This window comes from Pieris rapae, chromosome 17, assembly GCF_905147795.1.
Source record: "Pieris rapae chromosome 17, ilPieRapa1.1, whole genome shotgun sequence".
NCBI lineage: Eukaryota > Metazoa > Arthropoda > Insecta > Lepidoptera > Pieridae > Pieris > Pieris rapae.
The window spans coordinates 7,601,954-7,617,008 of NC_059525.1; the positions used below are offsets into that span (position 1 = coordinate 7,601,954).

The 15,055-nt window shown below is 33.3% G+C and overlaps 1 protein-coding gene across 1 annotated transcript; it reads left to right on the plus strand.

Annotated features, from left to right (window-relative positions):
• Positions 1–814: 814 nt before the first annotated feature.
• On the plus strand, positions 815–9,687 carry LOC110999531 (glucose dehydrogenase [FAD, quinone]-like). Its single transcript, XM_045632021.1, has 4 exons — positions 815–854; positions 6,607–6,744; positions 7,747–7,880; positions 7,954–9,687. Exons 1-4 carry the CDS (start codon positions 815–817, stop codon positions 9,529–9,531), a joined length of 1,890 nt encoding a protein of 629 aa, XP_045487977.1. The 3' UTR covers positions 9,532–9,687.
• The last annotated feature ends 5,368 nt before the right edge of the window (positions 9,688–15,055 follow it).

Below are 15,055 nucleotides of genomic sequence, written 5' to 3' on the forward strand. Positions count from 1 at the left end.
CTAAAGTGAGAGCTCGTTAGCCTTAATGATGCCTTCAAAGTAACTTCAATGAAAACTTTCACATTAAGACTTGGTTTCGCTCCATTGCCGATTTTTACAATTGTTCAATACTTTTCAATTGACATTTAAATTGTTACCAGGATGTAGTAGACAATATTTCGAATAAATGAATTTATTCGAAATATTGTCTACTATATCCTATGCATACTGTTTTATTGTGTAATGACGTCATATCTAGAATGGCAAATAAGAAATAACCAAAGAAATTCATCAAATAGTTGACCAAGGGCTTGATACAAAATCACTTTTCAACATGCAAAATAGTCACGTGATATAGCGACAAGCGTTATTCCCATACAAATTCCTTAAGTTTTAGTAAATGAGAAAAGAAAGACGCGATACAAAACGTTTCGTTTGCTTGTGATTGGTCAAACCGACTTTCCATTGGTTTTCCAATCGAAATTATATTTCAATCAACTTTACATCATTTAGAGTTTACATATGAGTAATAAAGTGAAATGCTTAAACTTTAATATAGTATATACTATATATATACGATGTACATGTAATGGTAGCCAAAAATATAAATTTTTATTTGACTCTACAATATTGAGGTACAAAGGCCCATCAACTTCGTTGGCTGGGGATCCTTGAGCCAAGTCGGCCAAGAACGGCCGCTGAAGAGAGTTTACCTAAGTCGGGCTAGTGCTTGGAGAACAGTCTATTAGCCTAGGTACTGCTGGATCGACTGGTTCAGAAGGAATTGCTGTAAGGTGGCACAGGACTAAAAGCACTGGAAGTTCGTTTTTAGGTCATGGAGCCCGCTCCAGCAGAGAGACGCGTACCAAAAGATGGTAATCATATGAACACTTAGTACATTTATTGTAGCATTGTAGTGAGACTTAATTTATTTTCTATAAAATAAGGGATTTTAGAATGATTTTTATATTAAAATCACGTGTCTTATTGAAATTATAAATAAATCCTATTTCCATTCTGTTCGTATAAATTATCCGCACAAGCCGAAATTCAAAAGCAAATAAAACAAAACTTGCTCGCATATAACTCCGTAGGGAAGCAATAATTTATGAAGTTGGCGTAATCATAATTTCACTGGAAATAAATATATTAGTTTAATCGTTGTGGCTACGAAAATATATTTTCGATACACTTTGAAAATAAAAGTATAATTGGGTTTCTTTTTCACAAGACATCTATTTTCCGAAAACCATGGACGTTCGAAAAAACCAGACGGCTCGATTTGGAATTTATAAATAATAGCATGATACTAACTTTAATAAAGCGGTCTATGTTGCCATTATCAAAATTGAACTCAGGTACAAATAAAATCTGTAACTATCGGTGGTAATTGTTAAGAGTTTCTTTTAGATAGAACTAATTCTAAAGAATATTATTATTTGTCGTAAATAATATTATGTAGTTTAACAATATTGATGTCATTATGTCAAATGTCAGATATTTTGTTTTTTCATTCGAAATTAATATTTTGTAATTATTAATATTCTTTAAAAACCCTTTGAATAGTTTCAACATCGATAAATCAGTGCTATTTTAGTATTGTCAGAAAGCTTTGCAGTTTGCGTTACAGCAAACATGTCATGGCATTATGGGAATGTCCTATCACGTCGGGGTCTCCATTTATGGGATATTCTATATTTTTATAAATCACAACCCATTTTTATCTTTGTAAATTGATATATTTCTTCACAAACAACGGTTATTAATTTATATTTTTATAGAAAGGTTCATAGGAAAAAATACATGCTCACTCATCTTAAAAGTCTGTTCTGAGTGACCTCTGTTTTATTCTTTTCTTAGTGTCCTGTATTTATGTTGCCACATACATCAAAATCGTATAGTACGTACATTTTTAGTGCGTATCTACGATACGCTACATCATGACATGACAAAAACTTCTAGATTCCTTTTAATTAATTTGATTTTGATCAAATATATTTTTTGGTGTTCATATATAAGTGTTACTAAAGTAAGTTGGAAATACTAAGAGACAAAGTGTGTAAATGTGAAGGTGAAAGTGTGAAGACTTAAAGGGCCCAAGCTTGCGTTGCGTTATTGTAGTGTACAATGTACATTAGACTCAATAACTTGCAAATCTTAGTACTGTGAACTTAAAAAAACAAGTAGAAAAATAATTACAACAAGCTAAAATCTGAAATTTTTATTACAAAAATATTATTTATATAAAAAAAATTACTGATTTAATCTATGCAAGAATAAAATTAATATATTTCCATAAAGCTTTAAACAAAGCATTGTTTATTTTTTGGTATTCCACTTAAGAGCTAATTAACGAAAAAAGTGAATAAAACATCACAATATGACTTGCAAATAAGATTTGATAATTTAGAGGCTCTCCTGAATTTTTTACATACTTAACAGGCATTCATAAATTTTTGCAGCAAATAAGACATGGAAAATAAGTTATGAATCTGTATTTTATTAGTTAAAATTAATTAATTTTATGTAATAAAAAAAGCCTAATTATTTCTTGCAAAGGTCAAAGTAAACTTAATTTAAAAAAAAATATATATATATATGATTTTTTGAGAAAAGTTAATTTCATATTAATTGTAAGAATTCTGTACCTACTCTTCTTCACAATTATTACCTTTTATTATAGTTTCTTTAATTATATTATATAATCAGGCCATTGCATTTTTTTTTAAGTTTATTGTTTTATTATGAATTAATTGTGTACCTAGCTAGATACAAAAAGTGTAAATAAATATAAATAATATATCTTAACCATTTAATATTTCTACCTATTATTAATATTTCATCACTTGGGCAGTTCGCTTTTATCACTTCGGCAGTTCGGTCACTTCGGTAGTAGCTGAAAAAGAAAAACAGGTACGTCCCTAAGGCCCATGTCCTTTCTAAAGTAAGGATTAGTAGTAACTCCACGAACAAAGCCAGAGTTTCGTATTTTTAATAAATTATTTCGGTGCCGTGTAATAATAAATACAACGCTAAAATATCACGTAAAATTCAGTTAGGTCAATTGTCAAAAGAAGATTTGCCAACATCGACCAATTTGATGTAATTTTGGCTCCAACATACCTTCAATTGCCCCTAGGAAGTCTCTGACGACGAACTCTTCACGCAAAATAGACCATTGCTTTGCCTAAATGTAGAAATCGTGGGTTAAATAAAAATAAATATATTATTAAAGATTTTGGCTATTCGTGTAATTAAAATTAGTTCAAACTTTAAACTTTATTTATTTTACAACAGTTTCGATTTCTGTAGCATAATTAAATACAGTTGTACGTGGCCAGCAATTAATGTTATTAGAGATAATCTAATTCAATTGGCGTTTCAAATTTACAACGATAAAGCAAAATAATTTCATAATTATAGCGATATGATGATGAGATTCATCATCCTAATACAGTCATTAGAATAACGTGCATAGTTGCATATTTCAAGAACGCGAACATAATATGTGTGTATTTTCACGTACATTATGTCGTCGATATGAAATAAATATATATATAAATTAATGATCTATGAACGAAAACTAGGTGAAAGGAAAGAATAAGATAAGGAAGTGCCCAATAACACTACTTAGGGGCTGTCCATTAATCACGCGATGTTCTAACATTTTTAACACCTCCCTTCCCCATGGTGATATGTGGTGAGGTTTAAGACAACCCTTCCAAAATCACGTGTATTTTACACGGTACCTAGAAAAAATGTAAAAACTTGTATAATATTATATTTAACTACCGGTATAAAGTATAATCTAATCCTATTCTAGAAAATTAAAGGCATAGATAAATGTCTAAACAGAAAGGTTGTCTTAGCCGGGTATAATAATAATGTTATAGGATATTGTATTAGTACATGAACATATTGAATGTCCATTGTCCTCCGACCACGGATAAGCAAGACTTTCTTCAACACACAACACTACAACTGGATAAGCATCTTGCAAGTCAGTTGTTTCCATTATACTTTGCTGAAGATCAACGTTGGTTTCATCAAGCGCAGATAATCTTTCTTACTACCTATCGATCGTTTTTCTAAGCCGCTTTTCGATTTATAAATCATGCGTTTGACGAAAAAATAAGTACACGTGATATCTTACTACACCGTCCCCTCCTCCATGGGATATTTCGTGATTGAGTGACTTTCTCACCTGATTAATGGACAGCCTCTTACAGTCTCTATTAAAGAGACAAATCAAAATTCGTTTATTCAGTTTAGATGAGTCTTAGGGTATGCTTATGAATATCAAAAACGTTTACAAAATTCGCGAAAGAGCAAGTGAGAAGACAAGAGTGGTAAGGCACTCAGTCCTTGTGTTCTATTATTTCACTCACTGTTTAACACTTTATATTAACGTACACTAACACTTATTCACTAGTTCAAATGGTTTTGTCCTTTTCACTCTTCTCACTAGGCTAAGGATTTGAATAGCATCGATATTGTCGTGATGGTGGAGCCTTTGTTCGTGGGCTCCAGCAATCTTTTTTATTAATGTGGCTACGTCCTCTACTTCCCAAAATTGAATGAAAATCAAGTAAGGAGAAAAGTAAAACAATAAATTTACAACAACAAATAAGAAAAATGATAAAAAGTTTTCAGTTCACTAAATGTAAATTTTCCTATGAACAGTTTAGTCCGTCCGACAAAATCGCTCGTTTAGTGGAATGCAACTGTGAACAGTGGGCATTTTCAAATTTAATAACGACGCATCACCTTTTGAAAGTGAAAGTTCGCGTTGAAAATTTTTTATACACATTTTGTTGGATTTTTGTCTTACATATACTACTGTTAAAGTGTTAAAGTATCTTGATAAAGCCCCAAGTTACAGAATATATAAACGTTACTAAACGAAATAAAATTAAAGACATACCAAGAAATGCGGAAAAAATCAGACAAACATATTTCAATATCTGTTACTTACATATTTTAAACTCGGTCTTCCAAATAGTTTTGAAGTAACTCAAGACAATTGATGCAAAAAAGACTTTGAAGCCACTACATAAGGTTAAATATTTAAACAAAAGTTTTATGTCTTACTATGAACGTAATAGTCAACTCGATCAAACTCATAAGAAGTTCTTGAAATGTATCTCCAAGATATTGTATATAAAACTACTGTAATAAGTTTCTCTTATCTCGTGCGGCACATAAACAGTGATTATACAGTGCACTTAAGGAGAGAGAGAAACCTTAGTGATAATAGACTAAGCGATAAAATGTATGAACATTGAGAACGTAGTAAATCTATTAAGTCGTAACAACTAGTTTTTGCACTAGTTAGGGTTTCTTGTGTCTAATTCCCTGATATTTAAAATAGAAACTAGATGCGAACTCTCGTCATTAAATTTTCGATGTTCAATTCTCAGGCGAAACGCAGATTATTACTTCACTTGGTGACTACCATATAAACTATAATATAGTAACCACTTTCTTTAAACAATTTCTATTTGTAGAAAGGTTGGTCGTATTTAGTATTTCGTGTTGTAATTCTAAATGATATTTTTGATAATTGAAAACCAAATAAATTTGGTATATTAGGATACCAAATATATATTAGACATCTGATAGGTGATCAGTCGCCTGTGCCCGACACACGCCGTCATGTCCGCCGTAACCACCGTTCAAGATAATATTAAATGTACACATACAAAGGCAGTCTATTGGTCAATTGGTTTCAACCATGGATCGAACCTACGACCTCAGTCATGAGAGTCGCACGCTGAAGCCACATATAATAGTCATGCGAAGCGTAGTACAAATTAAATCTACATATTTTATAACAATAGTATAGATTTTATTATAATATTTATATATTTGATTATAAATAATCTAAAAACAGTCAACGTAGTATAAAAAGAAAATTAATTGATGATTATAATTCTATAATTGATCCTGCTATTAGCTTTATTACATTTAAGGTCAAACGCGTGTTCTATTCGTTTCATTTGTTCGAAGGTTTACGTTTGAGATGGTTCTATAATAATTTTTGTGAGTTTGATCATGCAATGGTGAGTTTTGATTATATTTATTTATTTATTTATTTATCCTTTATTGCCTTATACAAAAACACACATAACAAAAAAATAAAAAATAAAAAAAAAACAGTAACAAAAGATATAAGGCAAAGGGCGGCCTTATCGCTTACAAGCGATTTCTTCCAGGCAACCCTAATGAGAAACACAACGTTAAAGAAAAACCATCAGAGGGTAGAGTACAAAAAAAAATCAATTAACAAAAGCAACAAAAAAACAAAAAAACTAAAAACTTAAACTTAAAACAAAATTTATATTTAAATTATTAAATTAATAATAAATATTATGTTTTTTTTCAAACCTTTTTACTGATAAGTGTGCATATTTTGATTTGATTTTTTATTTTAATTCGCGATTATACCTGTGTTATTCATAGACATTCACATTGCTAGCAGGCTCGCAAGTGCGTTGCCGGCCTTTTAAACCGTTATTTGTAGCAGTGTAGTTTTATGTATATTTATAAGTAAGGGTAGCCTGTAATTAACCTCTTATATACTTTTTTTAATTTTTGCCTTCGTCTTTGGACACAATTTTTATACAGTGTTTTGGGATGGTTCTAGTATTCAAAGTACGTCGGCGACGACAGGTGTTGCCCCGCAAGTATTCAACGCCGCGTTTAATTTCTTCGCCGCAACGCAATGTCTTTCACATGACAAATTTGTATCTGATGAAATTCAAGGTAAGAATACGAAAAATTATTTCCAAATAATAACTTGATCAGGTTTATTTTTATAGAACAGGGGCAAACGGGCAGGAGGCTCACCTGATGTTAAGAAATGAACACTCATTGCCAGATGGCTCGTGAGTGCGTTGCCGGCCTTTTAAGAATTGGTACGTTCTTTTCTTGAGGCTTACTCAACGAATCTTGAACCCGTGCGTTCTTAGAAACCTGAAAAACTTACAATTGAAATTATTCTTAGAAACCTGAAGGAATGGAATGGGATTACTGAAAGCATCAATAAAACAAAAACAGCGTTACATAACAACAAAAATAAAATTAAAAAAATAGTAATAATTTTATGAATATTGAAAATATCCTATATAACAGTCACAAATATTATAGATATGTAATAATATTGATATAAATCATAGGATTTATTTTGATATTATTGATTTAAACGACCATAATTATTACGCATTCTAAATGGTAAATTGGAAAAAAAAATATATTAAAACTTATTAACGTTAAAATCCATTATGATTATGTTACTTATTAAAAACTCACATCATAATAATATGTTTATCTAAAAAACTTTGCCCAATTGTGATATCTGATAAACAAACGACTACGCCAATGGTACAGCGGTTATCATGATAACTGAAAATATTCAAGTCCCAGATTCGTTTCCTGGGTGGGGTCAAAAATTTAAATACGCCACTCGATATTTTCAATGAAAACTTTAAGTTTGGAAGCTATCCGTCCCGGCTTGTTCTCGCGAGTGCGGAGTCTCTAAATCTCGGAAATCCATCTGGGTATTATTAGTTATATTATATACATTAAATATATAATACGGATACAGTTTCTAAAAAATATGTAATACTCTTAGGCCAAAAATTTAAAGCAGGCTTTGGTATGTTTTACAAGTGAGAAAAACCTAATGTATACGCCTTTTTAATGATAATTTTGCAGTTTAAACGTCATATAGACGTCGTAAATAATAAATACGATTTAATTTTTCAGATGGTGACACATTTGACTTTATTATTGTTGGGGGTGGTTCAGGGGGTAGCGTTGTAACCAATCGCTTATCTGAGGAAAGACAATGGAACATTCTACTTCTTGAAGCTGGACCAGATCCACCGTTAGAATCATATGTAAGCATATTAATAAAATTTTGTTATGAATTCATATTTTAACAGAAATCATTGAATCATGTTTCTTTTTTAGGTACCAAACTTTGATACTAACCTATATGGAAGTGATTTTGATTGGAAATATCTAACCAAAACTGATAATAGAACAGGACTTGGAAGTAAAGATGGGAGAATTCCCTGGCCAAGAGGAAAAATGCTTGGGGGATGTAGTTCTATCAATGGAATGGTCTATATACGCGGACGAGCAGCTGATTACGAACGTTGGGTAGATGCCGGTAACCCAAGTTGGTTACCACAAAATGTATTCCATTATTTTAACAAAGCAGAAAATTTACAATCCAAAAAATTACTCAAGAACCCATATATAAGTGATTTATATGGTCATCATGGCCCTTTGATAGTTGATAACTACAATTGCACATACAGGGAAGATACAGATCGCGTTCTGGATTCTTGGAAGCATATCGGATTTGATATAGTTGAGGATATAAATTCTGAATACACTCTTGGATTAGGTTCATGCGGTATTTATCCTACCACGGTATCAAGTGGAAGAAGACAAAGCACATACGAAGCATATATTAAACCTGCAAGGAGAAGAGAAAATTTGAAAATTGTGACTATGGCATATGTAACTAAAGTTATAATAGATGATAATTTAGAAGCTAAAGGGGTCGAAGTTGATATTAAAGGCAAAAAAATTACAGTATTTGTGAATAAAGAAGTAATTCTAAGTTCTGGTGCTATAAACACACCAAAACTACTCATGTTGTCAGGTGTAGGGCCAAAAATGCATTTGGAATCCGTTGGAATACCATGCAAGGTGAACTTGCCCGTTGGTGAACGTTTACAAGATCATTACATGATACCAATACTGATCTATGGTGATAAACCTGAATCTCGAAGTACGGTAGATTTACATTTCGATGAACTAAAGTATCTCTATGATGGTTCTGGATATTTAGGACAAGTCACTTTCTCTGATATAATCGCTTTCTTTTCTAGATACCCCAATGCTTCGTATCCTGAATTTCAAAGCCATTTTGTATTGATACCTAAAAACTCAGTTTCTGGAGGGAAACGATTTGCTGCTTTTAAAACGCCGATCTTAGCGTCTTTATTAGAATTTAGCGCACGTAAAGCACTGTATGTGTTCACGTTGCATTTATTACATCCGTTTTCGATGGGATCTGTTTATTTGAATTCAAGTGATCCTTATGAAGATCCAGTTATTGAGGCCAACTACTTGTCTGATCCAAGAGATATTAAAGCCACTATTGATGGCCTAAAAATACTTAGTAGTATAATAGACACACCGTATTTCAGATCGATTAACGCATTTATTTTAAAGTTAAATCTATCTGAATGTGATCAGTATGTATTTAAGAGCAATGAATACTGGTTGTGTTTCGCAAAATATTTAATGATGACCTTATATCATCCGGTTGGAACAGCAAAAATGGGTCCAAGTGCAGAAGATTCTGTCGTAGACAACTATCTTAGAGTTCATGGTGTACGTGGTTTAAGAGTAATAGATGCCAGCGTCATGCCTAATCTTACGAGTGGCAACACTAATGGTCCGACCATCATGATAGGTGAAATGGGGGCAGATATGATAAAATCGGCCTATATTAAAAATAAACAAGTCTAGTCGTAAAACTCTGATACAAAACGTTGTCATTACAATTTACATAAATTTTACAAATTGATAGAGATGCAAATTAATTTATAATCTACGACAAGATAAGGTTTCTTTTAGAATCCAAGTAATTTACCTGTTCATACTATACTTATATATGCTAACTTACTTTATGACTAACCTTCACAGATATAAATGCTGACGCTAAACTTTATTTCAGATAATAAAATAAAACATTTAAAACATTGTGTATTATTTTAGTGTAGGTACACCTCGCTGTATACACATTTTACTAGGTTAAAATACTTTTTAATTCCAGAAACAAACAATTTCAGTAAGGTGATTAAACCCTATTCTCTTAGCAAAATCTCAGCAAAGCCATTGTTGAGTTTTAAAAATTATCCTTCTACTCTATCTAGCGTTCGACTATTTAGCATAGGTATGCTTACATTGACCTATGCGCTCAGTGTACCTCAGCCAACAAAGATTATTTTCATTTCACAGAATCAAAAATTAATTCTTCATTAACTGTCTTTGCAGGTTATTAAAGAAATTCCGGGAACACCTAATTATATCTAGCGTAACACGTGAAATAAATTATTAACATCTTAAAAGGTACGCAACCTTCATTAAGGTATACGTGTTATAAGGTAATTAACTTTCATGAATATAGTCTTAGCTAAGATATTTTTAGACTGCTTAAATATAATAGACAGTGGTTTACTTTTTATCTTAAGCATTTCCAGCATCTGACAACGAGGAAAACCAATAAAAAATTATGGTTCACATTGCATTAAGGCTGATAACCTACTTGAGAATCGTAGCCATCCAACGAGATGTGGACATATTTCTGTACCTACGTTATTTACAGACGACTGGGAAAGCCCAAAACAGCAATAAAATTTTCATTAGAAATTAAATTCAATTTTCAACCGTGGTGGAAGGTAGTCCATAGCCGTGTTAAAAGTATTATTAGCCGTGTTATAAGTGTTATTATTCAATTTTTAACAATAGTGTTAGCTTTTATAAGTCAAATTTGAAGTAATACAGAATACGTAAAATCAGTGAAGTGAATAATAGTGAATCTAATCAAGCTATGAAGTGCCATGGCTGTAATAACGTATTAAATGTCGATCATTTTTTAAAGTGTAATAATTGCAAACGCAAGTTTTGTTATGAATGCCTTGATGTTGCTGCCGGGTCGACTAAGCAGCTCAGTGCTGAGCAATTGGCATCACTTAATTGTCCTCTGTGTCAGAATGTAACTCGGCGTAAAAACAATGACGATAATACTCCTGTCCGGCGGGGTCGCAATAACCAATCACCAAGCGCCTCCTCATATATAACGACGTGTAAAGAGCCGGAGTGTGATTTTGCTACGAAAACTTCTGCAGGCGCTGACTTTTCTAAGCAGCCGGTTACGTTGGACAGTATTAGCAAACTTATAGACTTGAAACTGTCCCCTGACTCATCGTTTATGCTAAATCTACGGTCCGCGCTTAGAAAGGACTTGAAGGACATGGTGACCGACGAGGTTAGCCGAGCTGTTGAGTTGGTAAAGGCTGACTTCACGACGACAACGGATTTTATCATCTTAGAACAAAATGATTTGAAGTCAAATATTGCAGACAAAGACAATCGAATCAGGGTACTCGAGACTGAACTTACGAAATCTCAAAACACGTTATCAAAACTCCAGAGTCGTTTATTTACAGTTGAAAAGATTTCACGTGACTTAAACCTCGAGATTCACGAGGTACCCGAAAGCAAGACTGAGAATCTGATGGAGTTATTCAAAAAACTCTGTGAGTGTTTAAATGTTGTGGTATCTGAGAGTGATGTTAAAGCATGTCGTCGTGTAGCTAAGATGGACTCAAACTCCAAAAGGCCGCGAAACATACTAGTTACCCTCTCAACGCAGCGTCAGCGTGATACACTCTTGTCTGCGTTGACTCGCTTCAATAAGTCCCACCCTGACACCAAACTATCTACTACCGATATTGGTATTGGCGGCTCGTCGTCGAGCAGGATATACTTGTCTGAACATTTGTCTCCTGAAGCTAAAGAGTTACACCGTGCGGCACGTAAATTTTCTACTGACAAGAACTACAGGTTTGTTTGGGTGCGATATGGCCAAATTTATGTTCGTAAGGATGAATCAAGCCCGGCCATTCTAATTAAAAGTCATGATTCCTTCACTAAATTGTCTTAATTGTTATTACTACTACTAATTTGTTTGTTTATCATTGCTTAGTAAGTTACTTGATCAATTTTTGTTTTTATATACTGAATCACACGTTATTTCCACAATGATTAATATATTTTATCAAAATGTAAACAGAATTCGTAGCAAGTTAACTCAATTTTCTTTAAATCTGTTAAATTCTAACTTCGATATTATATGCTTGACGGAAACGAACTTAAATATGAGTGTTTTCGATGGCGAAGTTGTTGACGCCCGTTACAATCTCTTCAGACGAGATCGCGCGGATTCCTCCTGTGCTAAAACCGAGGGAGGTGGAGTTTTACTCGCCGTCCATAAAAAATACCAGGTCATCCGTCAAGCATCGTGGGATAGTGATATGGAGGATGTCTGGGTTACTCTTATTCCTGAAGCACGTGACACTTCTCGCATAAATTTATGTGTTTGCTATTTGCCTCCTGATATTAGAATTAACAAGCTTGAACTCTTTTATAGCCATTGCCAAAATTTACTTCTTAATCGTTTCCCTTTGGATAATTTCTTATTAATTGGTGATTTTAACACACCTGATTACTCTGATTCGATTAATCCCTCTCTGTCAATTTCCCCTAACCCGAGTAAGAAGCTCCTTCTACTAAATGAATTAATGTCACTGTGTAATCTAAAACAGCATAACTTTATCACAAATGCAAACGCTCGCTTGTTGGATTTGGTGCTTTCTAATATAGATTGTATAAGTGTCAATGAAACACTTGCATTAAGTTTGTTAGATAAAAATCATCCCGCAATTTTGATTACTCTTTCTCCGATTCAGATTTCTAATGGGCTTCAACGCGCTAACATTAAACGGCTTAATTTTGCTAAATGTAATTTTGAAAACATTAAATCTGAACTCCAGTCTGTGAACTGGTCCGAAATCTTATCGTCCCCTTGTATTGATGAGTGCACCGAAGCTTTTTATGAGCTTTTATTTGAAATAATATCAAGAAATACACCAAGTTGTTGTAGCAAATTCTCATCTTATCCAGTCTGGTACAGCAAATCCTTAATTAAATGTAATAAAGAAAAAAACTTATATCATAAACGGTTTAAGAGGTTTGGGAATCCCCGCGATTACGACGTTTTCTCTTTGCTGAGGGAGAGATGCAAATTTCTTACCAAGATTTGTTACGACAAGTATATCGCATCCATCGAGGACTCGTTGGCCAAGGACATAAAATCATTTTGGAGATTTGTGAATAATCGTAAAGGCCATATTTCAGTGCCTCACACCATGACACTTGAAAATACTTCTGAGACAGACGGTCAGGGGATATGTGACCTTTTTTCGCGATACTTTGGTTCAGTTTTTGACGATAAAACTAATAAAACTATATACACTGACCAATCTGGTGCTGTAAATAACACGTATTTTAATATATTATCTGGCTTTTCTATTACGGTAACAGATATCAAACGTAAAATAGATAGTTTGGATATTAACAAAGGGGCGGGTCCTGACCTTCTGCCTCCTATTTTCATAAAAAGTTGCGGAAAGGAGTTGTCCATTCCATTATGTGTTCTCTTTAATAAATCGTTAACTAGTGGTGTGTTTCCTAAGCGCTGGAAAACTGCCCACATAATACCTATTTATAAAAGTGGTGATAAGTCCAATTGTAAAAACTATAGACCGATAAGTATTTTATCTTGCGCTGCTAAATTATTTGAGTCAGTGATGTATACTCATCTGTTCAGTCATTTTAAGCCTGTTCTTTCAGACAAGCAACATGGTTTTGTTAGAAACAGGTCTACGGTCACTAACCTTCTGGAATACAAAAACTATCTCTGTCAAGTGTTTGCCACAGGTGGCCAAGTTGACTCTGTTTACACTGACTTCTCTAAGGCTTTTGACAAAGTAAATCACCATCTGCTCTGTCATAAGTTAGCGTCACATGGTATCCACGGCAGTTTATATAGATGGATCTGCTCATACCTAGACTCTAGAACTCAGTTGGTTGCGTTAAAGGGCTTCATCTCTGCACCTATCGCAGTTACATCGGGAGTACCTCAGGGTTCCCACTTAGGGCCATTATTCTTCGTAGTTTTTATTAATGACCTTATTCAACAACTGTCCTGCAATTGTCTCTTATATGCAGATGACTTAAAAATATTTACTTCTATTACTAATTTAGATGACTGCTTAACATTACAGCGTGATATCAATACCGTATCACTATGGTGCAAGACGAACTACATGTATTTAAATATAGACAAGTGTTTTGTCATATCGTTTACTAATAAACGAAACAAAATCGTATGGAACTACGTCATAGATGGTCAATTAGTTAACAGATCAGATGTTGCAAAAGACCTAGGTATCCTGTTCGATGACAAGCTTTCATTCCGTGCCCACTATAGTCACATCACGTCTAAAGCAAACCATCTACTGGGTTTTATTCTTAGATCCACAAAAGGTTTTAAAAATCCTCGTAGCACCTTGTACTTATACTTCAGCCTCGTAAGAAGTATATTAGAATACGGTAGTCCAATATGGTCGCCGAATTATAAGGTGCACATTGACGATATTGAACGAATTCAGAGGAAATTTCTCAGAATTTTATGTTATCGTATAAAACCTGGCCGGTCTAACTTAAATTATTGCGATAGACTCCTGAAATTTAAAGTTCAACCATTAGAATCCAGACGCATAGTCTTCGACTTAGTTTACCTTTACAAAATCACCCACTCCATTATAGACTCTCCCGAACTACTAGCTCACATTAGCCTTAACATTAGATTTAGTGCCCGTAGAGCTAACGAAGTCAATTTATTTTCCCTTCAAACTTATAAGAATAACATCTCTTTTTACAACCCTTTGACCAGGATGGCTCGTCAATATAACGAGATGGCAAAGAGCAACCACTTACTTGTGGACATATTCTGTCGCAACATCAATAAATTCATTAGTGTCGTTAAAGACATCCTCCATCGTAGGTTAAGTGCTGACCCTTGTGGTCCTGGTTAACGTTACGTTAAATTGGTGTCGAGGAACTTATTATTATTATTATTATTGTTTTTTTTTTACTATGTTACCTTTGTTAGTTATGAGCCTTTTATTGATGTAACATTAATTTTGCAGTGTGCACATGGTTTTACATTAGAATCCTGTTCATAACTATTAGTTTTAAGTTTATTTTTGTAAAGATTATAATGTGTTTTGTGCACCAAATAAATAAATAAAAATAAAAAATAAAAAAAATCCTCGAACTCGATTTTAGTTACTATAAATATTACCTAGCAATTAAAAAAAATCCTCAGATTTCTGTATCTGTTTTATTATCATCTAATACACAA